Consider the following 14,544-nt stretch of genomic DNA (forward strand, 5'->3'; position numbering starts at 1 on the left):
AACATGGTTCCCGCAAACAATATTTATCAAGAAAAAAAAGCAAACATAATGCTATTCATTGTGATATTAATCATTATAATTTCCATTTGGTTTGAATCATGTATAAATTACTGCTCCAGAACCCATTGTATCTGCAATCTCAAATGCTGCACCAAAAATGTCAGGTGATGATCTGAATATTATGCACAGAGCTACTTGTTCCAATGAAGGACACACCTGAAAACTCTTCAATAGAACATAGGACACTACAGCACAATGTTGTGTTGACACATATTTTCCTACCGAAAAAAAGTTAACCCTTCCTACCTCATAATCCTCTATTTTCTTTCATCCTTGTGCCTGTCTCAGAGTCTCTTAAATGGCCCTAATATTTCACCCTCCACTTCCACCCTAGCAAAGCATTCCAAGCATCCATAACTCTGTGTAAAATAAAACTTACCCCTGATGTCTCCCCCAAACCTTCCTCCCTTCACTTTTTGCAGATGTGCTCTGTTTGCTACTCTCACCCTGGGAAAAAGTCACAGGCTGTCTCCCTTATCTGTGCCTCTCAGAATTTTGTAGACTTCTATCAATTCACCTTCTTTCCTCCAAAGAGAAAAGTCCTAGCTCTGCTAACCTTGCCTCATAAGACTTATTTTCAACGAACCAACAGTATTGTAATTGGGTTATTAAGTTATGATTTAACCTGCTTTCTAATTCATACTGTGATTGTTTGCTATGTATTGGTGACAATATCATTGTGTTAAGTTGCGATTATGTATTGATGTCTTGTAATGGATCAACAGTCTGCAGAAGTACAGAAGCTACTGGCATAAAATTAGTACCAATGATTAGGAACTTGTGTCAATGTTAATCTACAGCAAGAATTTTCCACATTAAGACAGATCAACATAAAGTAAACACTATGGGTGTAAAGAATAAAGTCAACAGTGTAGCAGCCCATGGCCTGTGCCTCGGGCCAACACCAGAAAGGGCCATCAAATGCTGAGATGCCCGTTGCCATAGGCTGCCAGTGGAATGGTGAAATGGCAAATCACTGCCAGTGGATCCCAGGGTACCCAATCGGGGACGAGTATCCCACGCCCCATATTCAAGATTTTACTGCCAATTTACAGGGGGACAGAGATTTCCAAAGTTTGTCCTCATTAGGGGCTACCACCAGATCCCCGGTTCACCGAGATGACATCCCAAGGACGGCCATCATAACCCTCCTGAGATTGTTTGAATTCCTCCACATGCCCTTCAGGTTAACAAAAATGGCTCAGACTTTCCAGAAGTTGATAGATGCAATGGGCCGGGATTTGCCCTTTGCATTCGTCTACCTCAATGACATTCTAATCGTCAGCCTCACCCACGCCGAGCTCACCACCTACTTACGGCAACAGTTCTCCAGGCTGAGCAATTTTGGCCTCACCATCAACCCAGCCAAGTGCCAATTTGGCCAAGAGACTATCGACTTCCCAGGTCATTGGATCGATCATCACAGGGCCAGACGGTTGCCAGCGAAAGTGGGGGCTATCCGCTCTTTCCCTATGCCTCAATGATGAAAGGGCTACAGGAATTGGCAGATATGGCCAACTTCTATCACCAGTTCATACCTGCAGCGGCTCTCATCATGAGTCCACTCTTTCCCCTCATGGCAGGGCCCAATAAAAACTTACAATGAATCCAAGAGGCCACCAAGGCCTTCCAGGCCACTAGGAATGCCATAGCCAATACCACCCTCCTCATGCACCTCAGGACAGATGCCCCAACTGCCCTCACCACAGACACCTCAAGCCACCAGAGCTAAAGTACAATGCCTTTGACAGAGAACTGATAGCCTTATACCTGGCAATTCAGCACTTTCGATACTTCCTAGAGGGCAGGAAGTTCAAAATTTACATGGACCACAAACCCCTTACATTCACCATCCATAAGGTGTCCAACCTGTAGTCAGCCACGCAACAGCAGTACCTGTCCTACATATCTGAATTTACTACAGACATTGAGCACATAGCCAGTAAATCCAATGTAGTGGCCGACGCTCTATCCCAGCCGGCTATCTTGGCGGTCCATACCCCTAACCCTGGCATCGACCATACGGCCCTGGCAGAAGTGCAGCAAGCAGACCCTGACATTCCGGCAGAACAGAGAGCACTCACTGGCTTACATCTGGCGGAGTACAGATCGCCCCCGGCAATTGCATGCTGCTCTGCTATACCTCGACGGGTAAACCTTGTCCTATTGTTCCAGCTGCACAGAGGAAGCAAGTGTTCGACTCACTCCATAACTTTCTCACCCCACCAACAGGACTACTGTTTAGATGATGGTGAGCAGGTACATCTGCCACAGACTCCGCAAAGAGGTCACGCTATGGGCTAGGACTTGTACTCATTGCCAGTCATCCAAAATTCAGAGTCACACCAAGCCCCCCACCCCCCCCCCACACTGACATTTGAGACCACATGTCGCCAGTTCAGTCACATGCAGGTTGAGATTGTGGGGCCCCCACCGGTACCCAGAGGTGCATGCTACCTCCTCACACTGGTCGACCAGGTGACTAGATGGACCGAGGCGGTTCCACTATCAGAGGCTTCCACAGAGGCTTGCGCACGGGCTTTACTCAACACTTGGGTAGCGTGTTTCAGGGTCCCTGAACACCTCATTTCAGATAGGGAGGCCCAATTCGCTTCTAGTCTGTGGACCTCCTTAGCCCACGCCCTGGGGACCCCACTCCACCACACCATGGCGTATCACCCGCAGGCCAACAGGTTGGTGGAGAGGTTCCACAGAAACCTCAAAGCGGCTTTAATGGCAAGGTTGACAGGGCCTAAATGGCTGACAAGCTTCCCTGGGTCCTGCTAGGAATCCAAGCCACACCCAAGGAGGACCTCGATGCATCCTCCATTGAGTTGCTCTACGGTGCACCCCTGGTCATTCCAGGTGAATTTGTAATGATCCCTGAGTACTTAGGGGAGCCCCCAGCGACCACACTCTCCCAGCTTCGTAAGCACCTAAGCATCCTGGCCCCCACCAAGCCCAGATTGCAAGTCCTCAAGGACTTGGTCAATTGTAAATACGTACTTGTTCACCACGGGGGACACCAGTCACCTCTCCAGAAACCTTATGAGGGGCCATACCATCTCATAAGAAACAACAGCTCCACCTTTTACCATCAACCAATTGAAACTGGCCTACAAACTCTGACCAGCCCGTCACCCATCCGACCCCACGGCGGAGGGGTCAACCTCCTAAGAACTCTGTCCCGATCGCCAGTTCTTGGGGGGGGGGGGGGGTGCGGTGTTTAGTGTATCAGCCCGCACTCTGCGCCTTGGGCCAACAGCAGAAAAGGCCATCGAATGCAGCGACCGGCAAGACCTCGCACAGACCGAGATGCCCAATTCTATAAACTGCCCATGGAATGTTGAAACTGGCCCATCACCACTGGCGGATCCCAGGGGACCAAATCGGGGCCCAGATGCTAGTACCAACCAATCAGTGGCCAGCACACTCAAACCATGCCCCAGTGGTGATGCAGCCGAGCTCACTAAAAAAGGCAGAGCTGCCCCTGAATAAACTCAATGTTGAATACACTCTACCAGTGTGCATGCCTTCTTTCTTCTGTGAGTCTTGAGCTACAATCCAAGAGCTTTAACGTAGCAGTAGTGTCCCCACTACAACAGTTTTTAAAATTTTAAAATTTAAATTTAGACATACCCCACGTGTTCACGCCACCCAATTTACAACCAATTAAACTACACCCCCGGTATGTTTCGAATGGTGGGAGGAAACTGAAGCCCCCAGGAAAAATCCACACAGACATGGGGAGAACGTACAAACTCCTTACAGTTAGTGTGGGATTTGGACCTTGGCCCCGATTGCTGGCACTATAAAGGCATTGTGCTAACCGCTATACCAACCATTCTGCCCATCCCTGAGAATTCTCTCAGACCTATTTTCATTCCACCAAGTACAAGGCAAATTACCCATTAAACAGCAACTGAATATCTATAAACACAGACTGAATAAACTCCTGAGATCCAAGGAGTGTCATAGAATCTTTACTGTATGAAAACAATCTCTTTAGACCAACTTGTCCACACTGACCAAGTTGTCTGCCCAAGCTAGTCACATTTCTCTGAATTCAGCATCTACACCTTTCTTATCCACATTCTTGTACAAATGCCTTTCACATGTTACAATACCAGCCTCTACCACTTACTCTGGGAGATCATTTCATACATCCGCCATCCTTTCTGTGAAAAACGGTTCCCCTCAGATCCCTTTTAAATCTTTCTCTACTTGCCTTAATTTTATGCCCTTTAGTTTTAGATTCAATTATCCTGAGAAAAAAAGGCTATTTACCTAATCTATGTTTCCCATGATTTTATTAACCTCCAGAAAAATCCCCTCTTGGCCACCTACACTCAAAGGAGAAAGGTCTCAACCCTTCCAGCTCTCCTTATAATTCAAGCACGCCATTTTTAGTATTATTTTTGTGATTTTCTTCTCCACTCTTTCCAGCTGAATGGTATCATCCTCATAGTTGTGTAACTAACACTGCATGCAATGCTCCAAGTATGGTCTTATTAATGCCTTATACTGTCGAGTGACAATAACAAACAATTTATAGCAATTAGAAAAATTATACTGAACAATTGATATTTCTTTAAATGCAAATAAGTTGCCATAATTCACATACCACAGGGGAATTATAATTCCTCTCTGATATTTGTATTAGCAGCTGTCAACACTAGGCTGGTAAACATTTATGATGGGTTATGCAAGCAATTTTGCACTCTCACTAGCTGATTACAAATCAGTGGTTAGCAGAGTTGCAAGCGAACATACAATAATGGTTTATGATGTATACACAGAATTGTCCTGGTGTAATACTTGAAGATCATTATTCTATGTTGCACCATTCCCACTCATGTTCTAATTCTATTTAAATAAAAGTTTCTTTTATCTGGATATTATCCTTTCAAAATTTATCCTTTGCAGAGGTTCCATGGACTTTCTCCAAATCTACTATTAATTGCCACGCTATACTGAAAATTGCATATTTTGATCCATTTGGAATATCAGGGCCCAGATCAGACTTTACTCTCCTATTTAAAAAATATTAGAAAAGTCCTATCAATCCAATATGTCGACTCAATGGAACCAGTTACTCATTTCAATTGACTGAAGAGAAACACCAGAAAAAAAATCACTTGTTCTGCAGTTTCTCAATACATTAAAATGAAAAACCAATATATAACTGTACGTTCTTTTTTCATTCTGAAATTCATTTACAAAATTTATTGGCATGTCATGAAGATTAGCTGGAACAAGCACATCTAAGAACATGCACAAGATTCAAAATATAATATAAATGAAATTAAATGTTAAAACATGTTCTGTTAATTTGGATTATGAAATTGTCTTACGAATTTTGTGGAAGAATTGCAGAATAATTTGCTCAGCTGCGAGATAAAGTGCATAACTTAACACTTCACAGGAGAAATGAATCCAGCTATGTTCAAATAAATAGCTTCAGTGAAATTCTAAACAGAAGGGTAGTTGCTGTCCAAGGGACCAAACAGGATGCATAATAAATTCCTTGGGCAATAAAGGTCATCACATACAATACTTTACAAATGTCTAACATTAACAATCCATAATATCAGCATTGCTGCTAAACTCTAGAGCTTACAGGTTCATCACCATGCTCTAAAGTTCATGTTGCAGCATGTGCCATTCTGTAAATGTATTCCTGTAAAGTTTAAGGAAATAGTTTACAGACAGACACATCATTGTTTAAAATGCCATGAGATACATTATATGATAACAGTATCCCTTTAAAAGGTGCTGTTTTTAATCATACATAATATATACAAAATATTGCTTCAAGTCTTTTATACTTTACCTCAAATGTGTTGCTCCAACGTTATACAATAAAATGATAGCAAGCAACATTCCTGCAACATTAATAGTTTCACAAAAACAATTCCCTTGATTATATTATGAATGAATGCAGTTTTAACACAAATATTTGAAATAATCACACTTCACAATCCAGATGGAAGATAATCTTTTAAGAAACAGTTAAATTACCATTGTTGTTAAGGGTTAAGAAAATCTATTAAATAGTTAAACCTTAATGGCCTATTGCAAACTTAATGGAGATTTGCTTTTTGTATACATTACATTATTCCTTTCTCCACTTGCGTAACCAGACCTTTTACTTAACTAAAATATTTAAATGTTACAGGATTCTTGCTTTACACTTTGACTTCTCCTACCAGCAATTAGAAAATTGGGCAGCACGGTTGGCATGGAGAATAGCCTTTAAAGCACCAGCAATCGGGACCAGACCTGTGTTCAGATCCTGCGCTGAAAGGAATTTATATATTCTCCCCCCCGTCTGCATGGATTTTCTCCGGGGGCTCCAGTTTCCTCCCACCCTTCAAAATGTACCAAGGCTGTAAAATGGGCTCATAGTATTAAATTGGCCTGTTACAGAGCTGCACATCTAAATTTAACATAAAAATATAATACCCAAAATATGGTGCCTTTAAAGATAAAAGTTTTTTTGTAATAATATTTAACATGAGTTAAAACCAAAAAAAACCTAGTCAATTGCCTGTTTATATTTGTTCTCTGATCAAAATATAGTCCCAGAATACGTCTGCCACTGAACATCAGTAACTACCTAGATTTTTGAAATTAATCTCATTCTAATGGGGCTCTGTTTAAACAAGTATGTCTTGGCAATCCAAAGTCAAGCAGTGACACTTAAAAGCTCCAATTTTCTTTCACATGGAACCATTTCATCATGTAAAGAACCAAAATTGATCATCTGGAAAAGGCAAATCATTAAAATCTACACTAATGAGATCGACTTGGCTTCAAGTCCTTCAGCAGTATTGCAACATTTAGCTACAATCATTACTGGTGGAATTAGGAAAAGGGTATGTTCTACTGGGCTTGTTTGGTTAAAAACGAAATTCAATTTATGTTTCGTGTTACATTTAAACAACATTCAATTTCCAATTAAGTGAACCTCTGCATTTCCGGGAAGAACTGGAGTTCCATCACAAAATGTTCCCTCCTTGAACAGGGACGAGAGAGAGAGCGAGCACTTAACGCTTGGTTCGCTGAAGGTGCAGGTCTTTTCACTCACCGGTTGTTTCGACGATTCCCTCAAGGATTACAACTATCTCGAATTGCTCCGTTTGCATTGATCGTTGAGAGAGGTCGTAGAAAGGGCTCTTGGAATCAATCACATGGCAGATAGTGAGTGGGGAGACGAGGAAAAGCTGATCTGCCCCTGTGCTAAATCCCACGTCCAGTTCGAGTTGATCGAGGGGCAAGAATTCACCCTCGGGCGTCTGCCGAGACTAGATAAGCGTGGAGAGAAGACATCAATTCGTCAAACGACTCGGCTCGCTACTCGTCAAGACATCCTGAAAGCGCTTTACACCCCTGACCACCCGCTTCACAATTACTAACTTGAGTGAAAACGTTTTCGATCAAGTTCAATGATACAGATTCAAAAGTAGAATTGACGACAAATTAAAGCATTTCCGTCTGAATCACATTGGAACAAGCAGCCCATTTTGGCATCATTTCTGTAATAAATCTTAATAGTAGTTCTATTCTTCTCACACTCAGTCGAAAACCCAGCACAACTTGTATTGCAGTCTGCGAGACATTTTCTCTCTATTAGATTCTCAATCTTTTATGTCTGAATTTTTTTTTGGTTCATTCAGTGGCCCGGTTTTCTGGATTTTTGGTTGCGTTTTCCAAACTAAGCCGATATCGTGTCAGTCAGTCCCCCCGGTTGGATAAATTCATACAATCAGCTAAACACGTTACCTGGATCGAGCTTCCTGGTAAAAAGTTATCAGACATATCCTCAACTATTCCTTTAAACTCTGGGTTCAGGTGACCCTAAACCAAAAGAGTGGTCTTTTGGATGGACTTCACTTCCTTCCATTTAAAGTTCATAATTCAATTATAAAGCCAACCTGTTAAAATATACATCTCAGGAAATAATCTGCTCGTTGGTCACACTCTCCAGCATGGCTTCGGTTTTTTAAACCCTGCAAGTTTCCTAAACTGCACTTTATGAGATGACAAACGTCCAAATTTTGGCCATTAACATCGACTTTAGGGCGACGCCTCCCCACGAATTAAATAAAATGTACTCCCACCGTTTAAAATGTGTGAAATCAAGCGGCCAAGATTAAACCCATCCCAGATTGAGAGATTGGGGCCTGACTTCTTTGATGGATTGAAGGAATCGTACTCCCCCCCTCCCCCTCAAGACCCAACAAGTTGGATTCCAAATAACCATGACGGTACGAGCTCCGAGATCACCTCAATGCAAAAAGAATGTTGCATGTCATTTTCCGATGCCGTCGGTGGTCCCAGTGGTATTTCAAATCGCCGTTCCACAAATAGAATCTTGTCTGTTATCCGTGATTGTGGATAATTGCGTGACCTTAATATCCCTATTCATTTCCCACCCCAAGGCAGTGTGGTCAGCGGAATTTGATGGACGTGCGCAGCACAGGGGCCATGGACTTCCACCCCACCCAAATCGTCCGGTCATCCTCGGCTTCAATGAGTAGGGTGGGGTGAGGTGGGATAGGATTGTAACTGAATGTTTTGCAGGCAAAGGTGGTGTTTTTGATTGATTAGACCATGAGGGACGGGATCAGTGTTTTGAAGAAGGAAAGCTATAGTCCAATGGGGCAACAATGAAAAGGGAAACGTTTTGTCAAAGAAGGACCCGATATATACTAAATGTGAGCCCCAGTCCCGCTCCTCCACGCTCCAACCCCCCCCCCCCCCTCCCCACGTCATCTCCCAATCACTGCATTTGAAGTGGTGTGCCAAAATCTCACCCAGATTAAAACGATCTGTGTTCAATGTTCAAATGAGCCTGGGTTTTTTTTAAATGCAATTATTCTTCCTACTTCCTCGTGAATTCGTTGCCCTGAACAGTCACACGCAATAAATAGAGTCAAATGCCATTCTTACAGAAACGCGACTCGAGGGGCAGAAACGCTGCGCTGCAGTCTCACTTACTTTGAGCAGTTTGCAGCGGATCTGTGCGGACACCATGTGGCTATTGCGGAGGTTTCCTACTCTGAACATCAGAGTCAATTTGCCATCTCTCATGGAAATGACCGCATGTTCACTGAACATCAGTGTTTCTGCTCGCTTCTTGGGCTGAGACATTTTGATAAACATGCAGCCGATTAAGAATGCATCCACGATGGAGCCCAGGATGGACTGCAGAAGGAAGAGAATGATCCCTTCTGGACACTTGTCCGTGATGTACCTGTATCCATAGCCGATGGTGGCCTCCGTCTCGATGAAGAATAAGAAGGCAGAAGGAAAGTTGTAGACGTTCGCCACACACGGGGTGTAGTTGTCATCGTGAGCTTTATTGAGATCGCCACGGATATAGGCGATGAGCCACCACATTGATGCCATAAAGAGCCAAGCCACAGTGTATGTGAGAATAAAAATAAACAAATTCCAGCGCCATTTCAAATCCACCAATGTGGTAAATAAATCCGACAGATACCGGCTGGTCTCCCCGCTGAGGTTCCCATGTTGCACGTTGCAACGTCCGTTCTTGTCCACAAACCTCTGCCTCTTCTTCTTGGGTGGCTGGTTGAACCCAGAACTGCTGGACAAGGTGGTCACTACCTGGTAATCGTCACCAAATTTTCTGCGAAGTGCGGACATAATATGGGTAACTGGCCAGATCAATAGGCTGACAACCTTAACTTGCTCTCTCTGTCCCGGCGCGGTCCTTCAATGCCTCGGCTCCCTGCCCAAGAGACGGGAGAGAGCAGATGATTAGCCTTTCCAGCCGCACAAAGGCACCCCCATTCCTTGCTGGTGGGCGAACGCGAGAACGAACATTGCTTCCAGCTCTTGATCTGCAGCCAAACGAGTCCACGGGCCACCTGACAAGATCGAGCCGACTGGTCCTCCTGGGCTTTCTGCGTCCCAGCCCCTTCGAGAGGAAGGGTTACACAGATACAGTTTGCAATGCCCCGAAAACTTCGCCCAAATCCAACATTTTCACTTCGATACCATCTTACTTTTCACTCCCCCATCCCCGGCTTCAGCCCAGATTTCAAGTGTCTTACACTAAAACGACTGAACGCATGCATTCGCATCGGGGCTGCAGGGTCCGCGCTCTATTTTTGTTCTGCTTTTCTCCTCCCTCCCTCCGATGTTGCTCTTGTTCCGTTCCAGATTATTTTTTAATTGTGTTTCTCGCCGCAGCAGGAGACAGCGCAGTTGCACCTCCCTCTTCTCCCCGCCCGTTAACGCGTTTCAGGTGCCTGCTTGCGGCTAATGTGTGAGAGAGACAGAGAGTCGCCCGACGCGGCTCTGAGCCGGCCACCCACTTCACGCCGTCCAGGCGGGGGCTCCGGCTTCCCCTCCCCTTTCACCCTTCCCCTTTCTTCCCCCACTTCCCCTCCTCCCCTCCCCCCCCCCTATTCCCCCTCCCCCCCCTATTCCCCCTCCCCCCCCCTATTCCCCCTCCCCCCCCTATTCCCCCTCCCCCCCCTATTCCCCCTCCCCCCCCCCTATTCCCCCTCCCCCCCCCTATTCCCCCTCCCCCCCCCCTATTCCCCCTCCCCCCCCCTATTCCCCCTCCCCCCCCTATTCCCCCTCCCCCCCCTATTCCCCCTCCCCCCCCCTATTCCCCCTCCCCCCCCTATTCCCCCTCCCCCCCCTATTCCCCCTCCCCCTATTCCCCCTTCCCCCCCTATTCCCCCTTCCCCCCCTATTCCCCCTTCTCCCCTCTCTCCACTCCCTTCTCTTCTCTTCTCCTCCACCACCCCCCACCACCTACCTCCGCGGAGGCTCCGGGCCGGGCGCCCCCTCCCTGCCGCACCGCCCGCTGGGGGCTCCGGGCCGGGGGAATGGTGAAGTGAGGGAATGCGCCGGGATAGCGCGCGTCCTCTGGGCCTTTGTGCCAATTATTTGGGGTTCTGTGCGGGGAGGGGAGAGGGGGGGGGGGGTTCTGTGCGGGGAGGGGAGAGGGGGGGGGGTTCTGTGCGGGGAGGGGAGGAGGGGGGGGGGGGTCTCTTTAACGGGGCCCTAAGATGTCACCTCGCCCACAGTCCAGGGGAAACCTCGAGTGCGGGAAGCTGGGAACGAGTTTCGTTCGCATAGCAGCAGGGAGGTGAGTTCCCTTCTTCGTCCTGTTGGAGTTTGCACAAGGCAAAGGAAACAAACTCTTCCCGCGGCGTAAAATCAACCTCGTCGTTTCTCGCCCCCGGGTGCTCCAACTTTCCCAAATCATGGTTAATATTGCTCACATTTGCAGTTACGTGGTTTGTTATGAACGTCTTATTTTGTTGACCTGCCAGCATTTTTAACTCCACCCGTATGACGATAAATGTGAAGACCGACTTAAAAAGTTAGCATTGACCGATTACAAAGGTAATGTTTACGTACTTTTTAAACCGCCCAAAATGTGGATCTCAGTGGTGGAGGTGCTGGTCTTAACTGATTAACCACAGCGGTTTCAGTAGAAGGAACTCGAGCCTGTAAGTTAAAATCGGTCATGCAGCGAACACCTTGTATGTTTAAAAATCCTGCAGCAGTCTGCAAGGTGCCTCCTGAATGACCAGATTAAGTTTTTTTTTTAAAAAAAACCAACTAATTAAGACTCCAAGATGATGACCCTGAGATTTTGTATCAATTTGCTCAATGCTACTTCCTGATAATTGCAATTTTTTTTAGTTCCTCTCTTCATTTCAGTGTCGATTTTGGGGGATGTTACTTGTTTTCAAAAGTAAAAGTCTAATTTAAAAAAAAATATATCACTTTGCTTGCCATCACTGTATTTTCCACTACTAATTCCCCAGACTCACTTTCTTTCAATTGAAGCAATGGTCATTTTAATTATTTTCCATTTAAAATATTTGTAGAACCTTATGCTGGCTACTTTCACACTTCTGGCTAGAATTAAATTGTATTTTCATTCCAATTTCTCTTTAATCCTTTTATCAGTATTTTCTCTTTTTTATATTCTGTCAAATCTTTTGATTTGTTATCTATCTTCAGGCAAATTTTCTTTGATTTTGCTATGTAACAATAGTGGTTGGGTGCAAATGTAAATCTTCCCCTTTGCAACAAATTCTGAATCAACATATTCTCAATTGGGGGGAAAAAAACACTTTTATATGCGTACAACTGCCATCACAATTAACTGAGCCTAATTTGTAGGACAAGATGTCTGACTCAGGGCATAAGAAATAGGAAATGGGGTAGGCCACCTGGTCTATCAAGCCTGCCCTGCCATTAAAATGAGATCATGGCTGATCTGATAATAGGCTCAGCTCCACCTTCCTGCCTTCTCCCCATATCCATCAATTCCCCTACGATGTAGAAATCTATCCAACCTTGACTGAGGTCGCCTCCACTGCTTCAATAGAGCAGCACATTCCAGAGATTCACAACCCTCTGGGAAAAGCAATGTCTCCTCATCTCTGTCCTAAATTTACCACCCTGAATCTTGGTGTTAGTTTTGGTCTCCCCTACCAATGGAAACAACTTGCCTACCTCAATCTTGTTGTATGCCTTTCATAATTGTATATATTTCTATAAGGTCCCCTCTCATTCTTCTAAATTCCAATGATGGAGTCCAAGATGACTCTCCTCGTTGGCACACCCCTTCATCCCTGGAATCAACCTGGTGAACTTCCTCTGCACCACCCCCAAAGTCAGTACATCCTTCCTCAACTAAAGAGTCCTGAACTGCATGCAGCACTCCAGATGCAGTCTCCAGGGGCATATCTAGGGCATGGCAGGCAGGACATGTGTCCTGGGTACTACTTGAGGGTGGGGGGGGCACCACTGCTAGTGCCACCCCATCAGCACCAACCACTCCTAGTCAGCAGTGCTGCTGCCACCCCACCTGCCCCTAGTCAGCACCACTGCCACCCTAACCCCTGCCAGCACTGCTGCTGCCCACCCCCCAGTCAGCACTGCTGCCCCTCCCCACCTCTCCATTCAGGCCTACCATCCCCCCCGCCAACAACCAGCACCACCCTCCCAGTCAGCGTCGCTGCCACCCCTCTCCAGTCAGCACTGCCACCCCTAGTCAACATCGCTGCCACCACTCTGCACACCCCCAGTTAGCACTGCTACCAACTCCCCACCCACCACCAGTCAGCTTTTGCAAAACTTCCTTGTCGCCATTTATTTTGATGCTTTGGCCACCCCTGCCTTAGGTGCTATTTTGCGTAGATACGCTCCTGGTTGTCTCACCAATATCTTGTACAGTTGCAGCACAACCTCTGCTCCTAAATTCAATCCCTCTCACGATGAAGGCCAACATTTGCCTTCTTGATAGCCTGCTGCACCTGCAAACCAGCTTTTTACAATTCATGCACAAGCTCTCCCAAGACCTTCTGCACAACAGCATACTGCAATCATTTGCTATTTAAATAATATTCAGATCTTCCATTCTTCCTTCTAAAGTGGATAACCTCATATTTGTCAACATTGTACTCCATCTGCCAGACCGTTGCCCACTCACTTGACCTATCGATATCTCTCTGCAGACTCTCTGTATCATCTGCACAATTTGCTTTTCCACTCAATTGAGAGTCATCTTCATTCCAAATATTACCTGGGGTTCTTTAAAAGTAATCGTCGTTAAATTTTTGTCAGTTTGCTAACTGGCATGGGATTCTAGTTTTGTAATTAATTACACCTTTCTGTGACGTACAATGGGATGGTGTAATTAAGAGTGATCTATTCTTGTGCTTCTTTTCCCTGTGAAATTGTGTAGATGTTTCAATTAAATTTATCTCATCAGTAATTTGACTGTATTGGCTTCTCTTGTGTTTTTTTTTTACTTACATGTTTAACATGGATAAGTGCCATTTCACACACTAAAATCCAATGGAAAACAGTTCAGGATCCAATTATTAACAATGATTTTTTTAATTGAGTTAAACAAGAAAATTTGGAGAAGTTGGGGTCTAATGCAATACACAAAAATGCAGGAGAAACTGAGCATATCACAGTATTAATACCTTGGGTTTTTTTTTAATGTAAAGAGACAAAATTAAAACTGAGCCAAAATGAAGATCAGATAGTGACCAAGTCTTTATTATGTAGGTGGGTTTTAAGGGAAGCCTCAAAGGCAGAGAGAGTGTTCCAGAGAGTGAGGAATTTCAAAGTGTAGGATCTATATGGATGAATGCATATTCCATAGTGATGGTGTGAAGAAATGCATAAGATAACCTGCTTAGATAAATGGGAAGTTCATTGGTGATGTGGATCAAAGAGGAATGGGGACATTGGGACTGGAGGAGCTTCAAATATTGCAGAGGCTGCAGGTCATTTCTTCACTTGTGGCTAGTTTGTCGTCTGTAAGAGGATATTCTACCTCAGCACTATTTTCCTTTGCTAAACCTCAAGCCTTTGTTTAATCTCTATCAAAGTTGTATGTTCTGAATATACAGTTAAAACTCTGCTCCACCACACTTGACAGGTGCTGGTTAATCAAATAAGGGACAT

General features: G+C 44.9%; 1 protein-coding gene across 1 annotated transcript in view; it reads right to left on the reverse strand.

Moving 5' to 3' along the window:
- Positions 1 to 10,171, reverse strand: part of kcnj3a (potassium inwardly rectifying channel subfamily J member 3a) — a 211,922-nt gene extending 201,751 nt beyond the window's left edge. The window contains exons 1-2 of the mRNA XM_069935521.1: positions 9,064 to 10,171; positions 7,151 to 7,367 (exon numbers count right to left, since the gene is read on the reverse strand). Of these exons, the coding sequence (XP_069791622.1) occupies positions 7,151 to 7,367; positions 9,064 to 9,732 (886 nt within the window). The 5' untranslated portion in view covers positions 9,733 to 10,171. The remainder of the gene's footprint in view (positions 1 to 7,150; positions 7,368 to 9,063) is intronic.
- Positions 10,172 to 14,544: the final 4,373 nt, after the last annotated feature.

Source organism: Narcine bancroftii, chromosome 4, assembly GCF_036971445.1.
Source record: "Narcine bancroftii isolate sNarBan1 chromosome 4, sNarBan1.hap1, whole genome shotgun sequence".
NCBI classification, from domain to species: domain Eukaryota; kingdom Metazoa; phylum Chordata; class Chondrichthyes; order Torpediniformes; family Narcinidae; genus Narcine; species Narcine bancroftii.